This window comes from Trachypithecus francoisi, unplaced genomic scaffold (genome assembly GCF_009764315.1).
Source record: "Trachypithecus francoisi isolate TF-2019V2 unplaced genomic scaffold, Tfra_2.0 Lachesis_group6, whole genome shotgun sequence".
Lineage (NCBI taxonomy): Eukaryota > Metazoa > Chordata > Mammalia > Primates > Cercopithecidae > Trachypithecus > Trachypithecus francoisi.
The window spans coordinates 105,431,884-105,446,058 of NW_022681471.1; the positions used below are offsets into that span (position 1 = coordinate 105,431,884).

At 33.6% G+C, this 14,175-nt stretch overlaps 1 protein-coding gene across 1 annotated transcript in view; it reads left to right on the forward strand.

The window, feature by feature from the left end:
* Positions 1 to 14,175, forward strand: part of DMD (dystrophin) — a 2,224,438-nt gene that overhangs the window by 858,827 nt on the left and 1,351,436 nt on the right. Inside the window, 3 exon segments of the mRNA XM_033201414.1 lie at positions 9,852 to 9,962; positions 10,364 to 10,537; positions 13,555 to 13,710. Of these exon segments, the coding sequence (XP_033057305.1) occupies positions 9,852 to 9,962; positions 10,364 to 10,537; positions 13,555 to 13,710 (441 nt within the window).

Below are 14,175 nucleotides of genomic sequence, written 5' to 3' on the forward strand. Positions count from 1 at the left end.
AGTAGAGATGGGGTTTCACTGTGTTAGCCAGGGTGGTCTTGATCTCCTGACCTCCTGATCCGCCCACCTCGGCCTCCCAAAGTGCTGGGATTACAGGCGTGAGCCGCAGCGCCCGGCCAACTGATGTTCTTTCTTTTGGGTATGTTACCCAGCAGTGGGATTGCTGGATTGTATGGTAGCTCTGTTTTTAGTTTTTTGGGGAATCTCCAAACTGTTTTCCATAGTGGTTGTACTAGTTTACATTCCCACCAACAGTGTATGAGGGTTTCCTATTCTCCACATCCTTGCCAACATTTGTTTTTGCTTGTTTTATAAATAAAACCATTCGAGTTGGAGTGAGATTATGTCTAATGTGGTTTTGATTTACATTTCTCTTATGACCAGCGATATTGAGAACCTTTTCATATACCTGTTCGTCATTTATCTTCTTTCAAAAAAAGTGTCTACTCAGATATTTTACCCATTTTTAATCAGATTATTAGTTTTTTCCTATAGAGTTGTTTTAGCTCTTTATATATTCTAGTTGTTGATCCCTTGTCAGATGGGTAGTTTGGAAATATTTTCTCCCATTCCGTGGGTTGTCTCTTTACTTCGTGAGTTGTATTCTTTGCTGTGAAGGAGGTTTTTAACTTGGTATGATACCATTTGTCCTTTTTGCTTTGGTTGCCTGTGCTTGTGGGGTATGGCTCAAGAATTTCTTGCCCAGACCAGCGTTCTGGAGATTTTCCCCCATGTTTTCTTGTAGTGGTTTCATAATTTGAGGTCTTAGATGTAAGTATTTAATCCATTTTGATTTGATTTCTATATACAGTTCAAGATAGAGGTCTCGTTTTTTTCTTCTGCATTTGGATATCCAATTTTGCCAGCACCATTTATTAAAGGACTCCTTTCCCCAATGTGTGTTCTTGGCACTTTGTCAAAAAACTAAGTCACTGTAGATGTATGGCTTTATCTCTGGGTTCTCTATTCTGTTCCATTGGTCTATGTGTCTGCACTTATGCCAGTACCATGTTGTTTCAGTTACTATAGCTGTGTAGTATAATTTAAAGTCAGGTAAAGTGATTCCTCCAGCTTCGTTCTTTTTTGCTTAGGATATATTTGGCTATTCTGGGTCTTCTGCAGTTCCATATAAATTTTAAGACTGTTTTTTCTGTTTCTGTGAAGAATGTCATTGTTAGAAAATACATTATTATAATGGACTCTTCTATTATTGTCATTACAACTAAGCATAACATCATTTCTCAGGTATATTACAAGTAATAATAATTATATACAATGTCCAGTTTTTCATTTTTAAAAGATTCTGTGGTCAAGTTTACACAGAAAAATTTATATGCTTTACTTCTCTGCTGGAGATTTTTGACCCACTTTTTTGTATTTTCAAAATTAAAAGTTTAAGTTAAATTTGATAAGACGCCACAGACAACTTTTCCTCTAGAAATGTGTTGATATACCACAAAACTCATATGTCAAGGAACAATGTAGGGGAAACACTGAAATAGAATGCTTCCTTTGGCCCTGTTGCATATTTCTGATAAAAGTCAAAACTTCTTTAGCTGACAAAACTTAATTTATAGGTAATATTTTTCTAAGTTACTCAACTTATGGATGTTTTAAAAAAAGAGTAGTAAAAGCTCTGTGAATTTCTTCTTTTTTTACTTGTTGAATTATTATAAAGTATAACCTGAAACTTTTCAACATTATTTTTTTCTATGAAAATAATTATATTTCTTGCACGTTCCTATCTTTGGAAAGTACGTATCATCTCAAATCTTTTGGTAGATTTTCTTTCTTTAGTTTTCTGAGTACGTGTGATATGTGGCCATTTCCCTTTCTTGAAAATAACAATTTCAAAATTACTATCTCTTTCGCAATTACTAATCTAACAGTGGTACATTCCTCCATCAATCAGTAGTCTCAACATGAAATATTTTACTTTTTTTCTAAAATATTTTCTTTTTTCTAAGTTTTTCCTGTCTTTGACACCACAGAAACTCCAATAATTATTTGATACCGTTTTCTTTATTCCATTAAATACTTTAGACAGCTACAGTATAATTTTGCTTGCCATTTTCTGTTATTTATTGGATATGTGAGAATGGTTTGATGAGGTAAAGCATTTTTAAAAAAAAAACCCTGCTCTCTTCTCAGTTCATTGTAAAGTCCTGTATTTAAAATGTGATTAATGTTTGATGGATTTTTTTTGTTCTACAATTTTGCCCTTTACCATATTCAGTGGAAAAATGGTTAATTCGATTGCACTTATTTTCCTACTTTTTTTTTTTTTTGTTTGTTTTGTTTTTGTTTTTGTTTTTTTGAGATGGAGTCTCACTCTATTGCCCAGGCTGGAGTGCAGTGGCACAATCTTGGCTCACTGCAAACTCTGCCTCCCAGGTTCAAGTGATTCTCCTGCCTCAGCCTCCTGAGTAGCTGGGATTACAGGCGTGCACCACCACGCCCAGCTAATTTGTGTGTGTGTGTGTGTGTGTATATATATATATATATATTTTTTTTTTTTTTTTTTTAAGTAGAGATGGGGTTTCATCATATTGGTCAGGCTGGTCTTGAACTCCTGACCTCGTGATACGCCTGCCTCAGCCTCCCAAAGTGCTGGCATTACAGGCGTGAACTGCTGCGCCCGGCCATTCCTACTTTGAATATATAGTGCTGTGAACATAATTACTGCATGCTCAAATGCCTTTTTAAAATAATGGAATGATGAGATAAGCTCAAATGTCTTTTTTTCATAATGGAATGATATAATTTGCTTTCTGTTACTTGAGATGGATGAAGAAAATCTAGTGCTTCTGAAAGGTATTGGATTGAGAACCCCTCATAGAGCATATGTGAGCGTTCAAGTCAGTATCCCTGATTTGCTCTTTCCTCTTAGTTGTTTCCGTTAGAATTTTCTGATTTTTATATGAAGCCAGGCTGATAATTTCACAAGATCAGTTGTTTGGGGTTGGTTTATTTGTTTTCTTCAAATGCTTACTATCCATATCCCACTAGATGTATATATTAGGTGAAAATATAACTCAAATTATACATCCTTCACATCTTTAGGACAACTTAGAGATCTGGTAGATAAGCATAAAGATCATTTTCCTTTGGATTACATCTTCTGTCTCCAGTGTTTTCTTCTACAATTTTATTTTCTTGCATCATATTCCCATAATGCCACAAAAGAAAATGATTACATTGTCTTTTTCATGAGTGATTTTAATATAGGAGATTGTTCTTCCCAGAAGTTTCAATAATACTCTGTTATTTGTACAAGTGACTTACCTATTTCACAGTCAGCCTGCACTAAAGTGATAAGCATTTTTCACTTATGTGTTTCCAGAATAAAATTCTGATGAGGTTAGGTAAATTAGGTGGTAAAAGATATCCTAAATACAAACTAAAAGTTAATTATAATTTAAATGTAAAATTTGTGGAATTAATGTGTAAAGATGCTGGCAAAATATAAATGTCACGCATGTTGTACAGCTTACCCATAGTAGAATCAATTGGAAATATAAATACATTTGATTTTACAATTTTAGTAATGAATTGAATTATTATTAATGAATATATTAAGTATGTTGGATAGCCTTTTTCAAATCTACTTGTGTGATACACTCTGTCAAAAAAAGCAAAAGGATAACATCTACAAAGTATTGTATGACTCTTGGATATACACAATGCATATTAATAAATATTCTGAGAAGTTCTGTAGTATAGACACATGTTCATCTTCACTTTCCAAAATATGTTTAACCACTGGATTCTTTTTAATGCATAATCTACTCAATGCGTAAAGAAATTTTTATCTCTAATCATATGGAACAGTACTACAAATATGAGAATTTCTCTAGAAATGCCTATAAATTATGAAAAAGTCTCATTTTATATGATGTTCAGTGATGATTTTTATCAATGTTAATAATTTTAGTGGTGGCAACCTTTGTAAAACCACAGAAGCTCATCCTCAACAGTTTCTCTAATCATTTAATAGAAATATGTATATTTCAAAATCCATGGAATGCTTTGCATTGAACTCCAAATTGCCTAACCTTCCTCTCACAGGTTACTTGGTCCTTCATATCCCCTGCCAACAGATAAAAGTCAAATGTTTGTTTATATGTTTGTAAGTTATTGTTGTCCCTATTATTTATGACTTATGACAACAATATGGCTCATTTGGGAAAATGTGGAACCTATCAGAAAGGCCTGTGTTGCAATGATCACTTATGCTATCTTGGCTTTGCTTTGTAATGCCAAGCTTCTGGAATTTCCAGGGGCAGTCTATGAAGAAAAAAGTTATAAATAGAAAATTAAATGCTGGATTATAGAAGGGTCTCTTGCAAGTGAGAGGCACTGAAACTTAAGGCTCTATAGCTTCATACTAATTCCTCATCTGGATAGTAATTCTTACTGACTCACAGTCTTTCCTTCCGTTAAATTAAACCCACACACTCTGGATGCCACAAGCCTAATCTTTGCTAGCTTGTTTCCTACAGCCTAAAATGAGATCCTATATTCTTATTCTCTGACCCTCCAAAACCCCTTCTCAGCCATATGCTAGTTAAATTATGTCAACTTCCTAAAAATCACCAGATTATACAACAGATATTAATTTTTATCTTTTTGATCACAGATCATGAGTTTTTCTTTTTAATTTTTTTTTATTGTACTTTAAGTTCTAGGGTATATGTGCACAACGTGCAGGTTTGTTACATACGTATATGTGTGCCGTGTTGGTGTGCTGCACCCATTAACTTGTCATTTACATTAGGTATATCTCCTAATGCTATCCCTCCCCCCTCCCCCAACCTCACAATAGGCCCCAGTGTGTGATGTTAGTTTTTCTATTACATTACATATATTTCTGCTTTGTAATTTACTTATATATCTACATTCTGCCTCTCAAAATAAAGCTTCTGTAAGTATAGGGGCAATGGTTTTGTTCTCACTGTGTGGAATTGAGTAGTAGAAGCTGAACAATGTATTGAATTGAATTAACTAAATGCTATCGACATATAAATAAGATTAAATTTCTTTTTTTCCCCCCACAAATGTCTATTTGGAGGATACTTTTATTTTAAAACCATAATTAAAGAGGGAGTATAATTGTTCGAATGGCAGCAACTTTGTTACTTCGTAGTTATTTTACCTTGCGCGTGCTGACATTTCTACTTCATTTGTAAATGAAGATGATAAATACTTCTGTTAATATGATTAAGAGATGGAATTAATTATATAAAGTGTAAGTGTATAAGTTCACCCAAATGTCTGCAGTGGTCAGGATACTGATGATGATTTCTTTATTTATGTTTTGTTTGCTCTTCTTTGACACCTCTGGTATAAAAGGTTAAGGGACTATGTGTATACTTCATTTTTTCCTCTACTAACCTTGGAGGCTAAGGGGATGGAAAAACTTTTAAATACATGTACACAGATATGATTACAGATGTGTAATTTGGGTCCTCTACCCTCTCTGAGTATATTCTCATTTTTTCCCCATCAGTTTCCTTTCACAGTAACCACAATTGCTATTCAAGTTTCATCACTTTGACTTAAACTCCACCTTGATTCTCTCCTCTCATCCTCAGCAGATACCTAGGGTTTTGTGCTTATGAGGAAATGACATGTTTTATCGCTGATAACTTATAACTAAATATTTGTGCAAACAACATAGACAGGTATTTTTACATATACTGTCACATCTGATCTTTTTGACCAAAACCAATGTAGTTGACTACTGAAGAAATGAGAATTTCTCAGGTAAGAAAACCTCATTGCTGGCTTGCTATTATCATTCTTGGGCTAGACATGAGGAAATCAAGGTTCGGAACATGTTGATGCTTTGCCCAAGGTGGCAAGAGAGAGCCCTGAAATTTAAATCATGATTAATGTTAACATGATTTCACCCTGATACTCAGAGAGCACCAAGTAGGAAGCATTCAACTTCTTGCATCTTCACATCTTACTTTTGTTTTCTGAGAAAGAGCCACCTCTACTACTGCTAATATTTTCCTTTGGCCCTGAGCTTTGTGCTTCACTCTGGTTTCCTTGCTTTAAACAGGGTTTTTTTTTCTAACCAATTATCTTCTTACATTAAAAAAAAAAAAAAAATCACTTTATCTGTTGGCTCCTTTCATGTAGCCTTAAAGTATGTTTAAGTCTGATTGACCTGAATTTTATTATGTGTAGAGACAAAAGTCTGCAAAAGTAATTTAAACTATTTTTGTAAGAATGCTCCTTGATCCTTAATCAGGGCAGCACTTGAAAATATGATTTCTGCTCTCATCATCCACGGCCTCTCTTCTAGCTCCAATCGTCGTTAACCACCTCATGTACCCTGATTACTATTGATCCCATTGAACCTATCTGAAACTGACACTGTTAACCTCTCTCTCTCATTCTTAAAATTCTCACATCAATTGATGTGAGATTTTCTCTCTTTTCTATTTCTTCTTTTCCTTCTCTTTGACTGTTGTTTCTATTTATTTGGTGCTTTTCTTTCCATGTTGGTTAAATTTCTGTGTTCTCCATGGTTCTCGATTTGCTCTCTCTTCCTGCTTTCCTCTAACACTTGAAAACACTGAAAAAAATACATATTATACAAATGTACTATTTTCCTTTCTCTCTTTCTATACAGACACACATAAGATTATTTAGTACCTGATTTCTACCTACATTTCTTGTTATATTTTTGCCAAACTCCTTATGCTCTTCAGCGCCCTGTCTCCACACCTTGTTTCTGTTCAACCAGAAATGCTTTTGTTTTTATATCCTTGCATATCCAGTATGCATATACAGTATTTAGGTCTCTTATTTAGAAGTAACAAAATTGAAGTAACTAAAGCAAAACAAATGAGAGAGAAAGATTTGTCATATGGAAACAGTAATGTGTCATAGAAACCAAGGACAATAATAAAGTTTTGACTCAAGAAGGGACTAATGCCTGTGTTTTGGTTATTTATGGTAGCCATTTATTATTCCTGCTAACGGTTTTCCGAGTTAAGAAAGCTCACCTGAATGGTTCTCTTTTGGGGTTTCTTATGTGATTTTAGTCCGTCGTTGGCTGATACTATAGCAACCTGAAGCTCAACTGGGCTGAACATCCAAGATCACTCACTCACGTGGCTAGCAGTTGTTGGCTGAAAGCCTACTTGCAATTGTTACTGAAGCATGTATCCATGGCTTTTTCATGTGACTTAGCTTTCTCAGAGCATAATATGTTGGATGGATTCTAAAAGGGAGCACCCTAAGAATGACTGTTCTAAAAATACAGAAGTGGAAGCTGCCAGGCCACTTAAGGACTTTTGCCATAACTGGCAATTGGACTATATTCTATTGGTCAAAGCAGTCAAAGAGTCAACCCAGATTTAAAGAGCTGAAGAAATAAACGTCACCTCTTGATGAGGGAGTGGTAAGAGGAGCATGTGCTGTGGGAGCTATTATTGCAGCCCTCTTTTGAAAATGCTATCTACAGGCTGGACGCGGTGGCTCACACCTGTAATCCCAGCACTTTGGGAGGCTGAGGCAGGTGGATCACTTGAGGTCAGGCGTTTGAGACCAGCCTGACCAACATGGTAAAACCCCGTCTCTGCTAAAAAGTGTAAAAATTAGCTGGGCATGGTGGTGGGCACCTGTAATCGCAGCTACTTGGGAGGCTGAGGCAGGAGAATCACTTGAACTCAGGAGGCAGAGGTTGCAGTGAGCCAAGATAGTGCCATTGCATTCCAGCCTGAGTGACAGAGCGAGGCTCCATCTAAAAAAAAAAAAAAAAAAAAAAAGCCAGACTGCAGCCTGCTATTGGAAGCTATCACTATTTTTGTTACCACCTTACTCCCTATGCATCTACTTCTTTCTTCTCTCTCTCTCTGCATGGACCTTTGCTCTTCCTCAATCCACTCTGCAAACTAGGGACTTCAGAAGCGCAATTTGTTAGCATATGTGACGCAATTCCAAGCACTCACAGTTTGACCAGACTTTCTTCTGTCAATCCTAATTTTCTGAGAGAAATTCTGATGATTCTCTCTTGACACAAGCATTTTTCACATTCTGATCACCCATAACATGGAGTTGTCCAGAATTATGTGGCACAGACATGGTTGTTATTGGCCCATCTTTTTGAGGAGGATTAACATTTTCAGGATGAAAGGCCCTGGTCATAACCCGTCTAAAGCATCTGTTACTCCCAGCAATGCTTACTAATTATTCAAAGTTCTACTTTAACATCAACTCCCTTGTGACATCCTCCATACGAGCATTACTCCACCCTGCATACTTCCATCAATTTTATAGATTCTGTGATATTTCTTGCTCTATAAATAATGTCATGCACCTAGATGGATCCCTACTCCCAGATTCTAGGTTCCCAAAATGTATCAGTATTTCTCACACAAGGTAGTTGTTCAACCAAAGAAGATCATGTATATGGTAATAAAATAAGATGCATTTATATGAGTATTCTCTCATTTGTTTTAAGGCAGAATTCTAACCATTTAGGTAATTCATAATTAATTTGCCTCTATAATTGTTAGGATTAATATTCTAAGGAATAGTATTAAGTTAGACCTGTGAATTTATAACCTTGCATAAACAACTCCTTAACCACTTAGCCCATTTTCTTGGTATAATTCTCATTACTCAGTTCAGGACTATAGTTCTCTCTGAAAACTGCTAAGCAAAACTGATGTTATCTTCTAATGATATGTATTAGAATTTACTCCAATTAGTGTAAATTCACTTACACTAATGTGCATTATACAAAATGATCCACATGATAATGTTATGGGCACTCTGGTATAACTTTGTTTCTTCTCTAAATTATAATAATCTAATAATAACTGAATTTTAAATTAGAATGACTTGACCACTAGCTGATTTTTATGAATTTGACAGAAATAAATAAATAAATGTATTATTTTGGTATCCACATGCTGCAGAGATCCATGCCTATAACTGGCTCAGAAATTCATATGTTAAATGTAGAATATACTTTACAGTAGAACTTGCTGACAAATGTCTTTATAAATATATAAATATTGAAATGTTTTATAGTTATCTAAAATTCAAAATCAGTATCTGCAGGAAGTCATCAAATACCTATCAGACAAATAACAATACCCATTTGGGGCATGTAACTTCCGTTTATTAAATTTATAGCTTCCCTGAAATTTAACTGAAATATGGCACATGATAACTGACTAAACAACACTAAGGCCAGGCACAGTGGCTCACGCCCATAATCACAGCACTGTGGGAGGCTGAGACAGGAGAATTGCTTAAGGCCAGGATTTTGAGACAAGCCTGGGTCACATAGCAAGACCCTGCCTGTACTATGAAATACAATAAAATAAAAAGAATGTGATTAAGGAGTATTTTCCACATGCAATTTTCTCATTATGTCTCATCCCTGTCACAGTTAGCTGAATCTTACAGGTTAACATCTTGTCTTTGGTCAGATTTGAGTGTAACTTCAAAGATAAAACATATCAATTCTACATATAAGATATAAATTGCCTATTGAAAATGATATCTGAAATAGTTGTTATTGACTCAAAATGATTATTGCTTTTTTCATAATAATCCCATAGAGAAGAAATGAATCATTTCACTTTTGGCAATTTATGAAAGTAAAAAATATTTACGATAATTCTATTTAGGTGATGCACCTGCCTCGGCCTCCCAGAGTGCTAGGATTACAGGTGTGAACCACCACTCTTGGCCAATTTATGGTCATTTTAAAGGAAGCTACATGGTAGTGGTGGTTTAGGAGAGTTTCTGAATTTCGTCTTCTTGGAAAGTTAGTTGTTCTTTGTAGAGCGTGTTAACTAATAATGCTATCCTCCCAACAGAAAATCCAATCTGATTTGACAAGTCATGAGATCAGTTTAGAAGAAATGAAGAAACATAACCAGGGGAAGGAGGCTGCCCAAAGAGTCCTGTCTCAGATTGATGTTGCACAGGTATATTTTATTTCAGAAACTAAGGAACATGTTTTTGTTGGGCATTATACCATAATCCAGTCTATATTAGACAACTTGATTATTGACAAGATTGGATTTGAGAACATTATTTGAAAACTACAAGTTGATGTCTAAACAATGAGTTTTTTGCTTTCTACATTTTAAAGATAAAATGGGTTAATTAATTACCTTTTATTTAGTATAACATTAAGAAAAAACTGCTGAATTATTCTCCCAAATGTAGGTTTTCTTGTGTTGTATGAATGGAAAAATACTGCTTTATTTTGTTTTTATTTTTCTGTGTATCTTCAGAAATAAAGGCAAAACTATTAATAAAAATATGACCAGTTATTGTTTGAAAGGCAAAATTAAATCAGTGCCTTTTTACACTGTCCTTACAGAAAAAATTGCAAGATGTCTCCATGAAGTTTCGATTATTTCAGAAACCAGCCAATTTTGAGCAGCGTCTACAAGAAAGTAAGATGATTTTAGATGAAGTGAAGATGCACTTGCCTGCGTTGGAAACCAAGAGTGTGGAACAGGAAGTAGTACAGTCACAGTTAAATCATTGTGTGGTATGTATTTCTGTTGGCAAATATGCAGGTACCCCTTGACTTTCCTCATTAATAAGTATCTGCTCTTTTATAAGAAAAAATTGTTTTCGGATAACCATAATAATTATACTATATAATTTTAAGATTGAGAACAAAAATTGGCACATGTATTGTGGCCTACTCTGTGTGTCTTTTTTGAATCTATAATTCTGCTAAGAACTGTGCAGAATGTAAAAGGATGTTGCTTGTGTTTAATTTTTATGATTCTTTAAATATATTTTAAATGGAAATCTAGAAAGGAAATATATTAATGTAAAAATAGTAACAGCAGTACTTGCAATAATCCTAACAACTCCATAAATAATGGATGCCAAGTAAGCTAAATAGCATACAGAAGCCACCTTTAATTCTTAAGGCTGATTACCTTAGAGAATTTAAGGACAAACAGCTGGTGAATGGCAAAGCAAGATTCCAATTCAGGTACTCTTATTCCAAACCTTAATAACTTTCCTTTAAACACCAGTACTGGATATACACTGAAATTCCACGAGACAACACAGAATTAAAAGGCATGGAAAGGTACAAATAGCTTATAGCATAAATCTGATTTAAACTTTGTAATACTGAGCGGTGTCCTATGTTGCTATTATTGGAAGTTCACCAACTAAGATGATTCCTCTGAAAACATAAAGCTGAGGTATGATTGCATCTACTAGAGTAACATAAGTATTATTATAACTCTACATGTACTATTGACACTAGAGTAGAAAGTCACATAAAATGAAAACACAGAATGTTGTTAACATTAAAGAGAAAACTAGTCTATTTAGTACTTGGTATTTTAAATAGTATTTCTACATCTACTCCATAATATCAATGAAAAACAGATTACTTCAGATACATTGTAGTCATATCATCATGACTAGGAAAATATTTTTCTTTTTAACAAATATCTTAAATACATGTTTGTGAAAAATATGAGGTATTCTTATTCAATAATATATTTTCATAATTCAAGCTTCATTTTTTGTGGTGTAATTACTTTAATTATTCTCACCCCCAAAAAGAAACTTGGATTAGAAATGATAGAAAGTAGTTAATTGATATTAGATGAATAAGAATAGGAATATATGGGAACATATCCCATCTTAAATTTTGCAAAAAAAAACCATAAATGACCAAGTACATTATTCATGAGTAATATTTGCAAAGTGAGCACTTTTCATTCTTTTCTAGAAACAGATCTCTAATGTTACCTAATAAATTGTATCTACCAGTAAATATGAGCTGAGAACAATCTCACCTGTGTCCAGCTATGACTGTGCCCTGTGTCAGTACAAAGGAAACTGTTCAAGGCACTTGCTGAATTGGCTTCTGGTTCTGGTTTAAATGTCAGGACCAATTCAAGCAGTTCTTTCATAAGAATATCCTTACACTGTTTAGTGTTTTCATTATTTAAGATGCTTTGTGGTATATACCATCATCATAGTCTTGCCTTCAAGAAATGTTTGTCTATTTATAAAAGTCTTACTGGCATGAACACAAATATAATAATATTTCTCCTCATTGTTTATAAATATTTTATTTGCCTATTGAATGAAATGATGTTAATGGCTAACAGTACCTTGAGGGAATTGTCGTCATCAAAATAAAGCATTTAGATTTTTTTGAAGTTCAGAGAGTAAATAATTTAGAAAAATCTCTGATTCCAAGTTAGCATAGTTGATTTTCAACATAATAATTAATTTCCGTGTTTCCAGATACACAGATATTTTTATATCTTACAAGAGTAAAATGAAGTAAAAAATATCATCTGGAAAGCTCAGGCAAAAGTCATAATTATTAGTAATAAGGAAATGTTAACATCAGTTATCAAAGAGAGGATTAATATGGAAATAGGCATATGACAATCAGATAATTGCCCAGCCTTTACAAAATGTTTTGTTTTAGACCTTACTTTTAAACTGAAAAAAAAAAATTAAACCTGATTTTTGTTCTAATTCTATAAAAACAATTACCTACTAGCAAGTTTATTTTTTGGTAATACTAAAATACGTACTGATAGTTTAGATTTATGACTAAACAAATTAAAGCAGAGATACATAATGTCAACTATTATATATATGTATACATATATACACACACATATATATTTGAATACATGGACATACACATACAAACATATATTTCTAGGAAAAGAGTTACAAAGCAAAATTAAGACATCAAGTGGTGTTGGAGTGGTGTTGGTGGTATAATTGTGAACATAGCTGTCTTCCAAAGTTATGACACTTGTCTTACGATGCTTTTTTGCAGCAACCTATTTTTGTGAAACAATATGCGTGTGCTTTATAGTTGTGATGTACATGTGAATTGTAAATAATATTTTTATATCTGTTTATGTTTTTCATCAGCACTTCAAAGAAAACAAATTTGAGTATTTTAATTAACATTGAAAATGACCTCACTTGTTATATATGATACAATATATATTAAAATTATGATCTAGAAATTTAGTTGTTTTACCTTACTAATATGTAAGTACCATGAAAACAGCAGCGAATGTGTGCGTTTTGGCCACCACTGACTTCCCAGTGATTCAGATAGTATCTGGTTCATAGTAACCACTCAATAAATACCCGATGAATGAGTGAATTAATTCATCCAAATTTATGGCTAGAATTATATAACTCCAATATTTAAAATAGAAGTCATGTAAAATTCAGAATTGACATTTATGTTCGTTGAAGAACTAAATTGATATATATATGTATCTCACAAGACACATATATATGATTAACTCTCAGTTTAATAAGAATAGCTGCAAATTACACGTACCTGCATCTGTGTAGACAATTAAAAATAGAAAAATCAACAGAAAATGCAAAAGCTAGATATTGACCACTGCTACAAAATGCTACTCTGTTAAAATTGTAAGCATGGACTAGTAATTAAGGGGATCTCTATTTCTTTCTGTTAATAATATTATGAAATACTTTAACTCTACTGATTATTATGTTTTGTTTTATGTTTAAACTTAGAACTTGTATAAAAGTCTGAGTGAAGTGAAGTCTGAAGTGGAAATGGTGATAAAGACTGGACGTCAGATTGTACAGAAAAAGCAGACGGAAAATCCCAAAGAGCTCGATGAAAGAGTAACAGCTTTGAAACTGCATTATAATGAGCTGGGAGCAAAGGTGTGTGCATGCTGAGACCACAAACACTTCTTTCCACTTTCCTTACAATTTGTAAAGCAAGGGACAGTAAATTATGTATGATTAGAGTCTTGGAAATTCTAAACAACCCTCTCTCTCTCTTTCTCTCTCTCTCTCTGTGTGTGTGTGTGTGTGTATGTATATATATATATACATTAAACCTGATTTTTGTTCTAATTCCATAAAAACAATTACCTACTAGCAAGTTTATTTTTTGGTAATACTAAAATATGTACTGATAGTTTAGATTTATCACTAAACAAATTAAAGCAGAGATACATAATGTCAACTATTATATATATGTATACATATATACACACACATATATATTGAATACATGGACATACACATACAAACACATATATTTCTAGGAAAATAGTTACAATAGTTACATTTTTACGAGTCAGGCTCTCAACTTTAGTGAATAGAACAACATCACTGATAAAA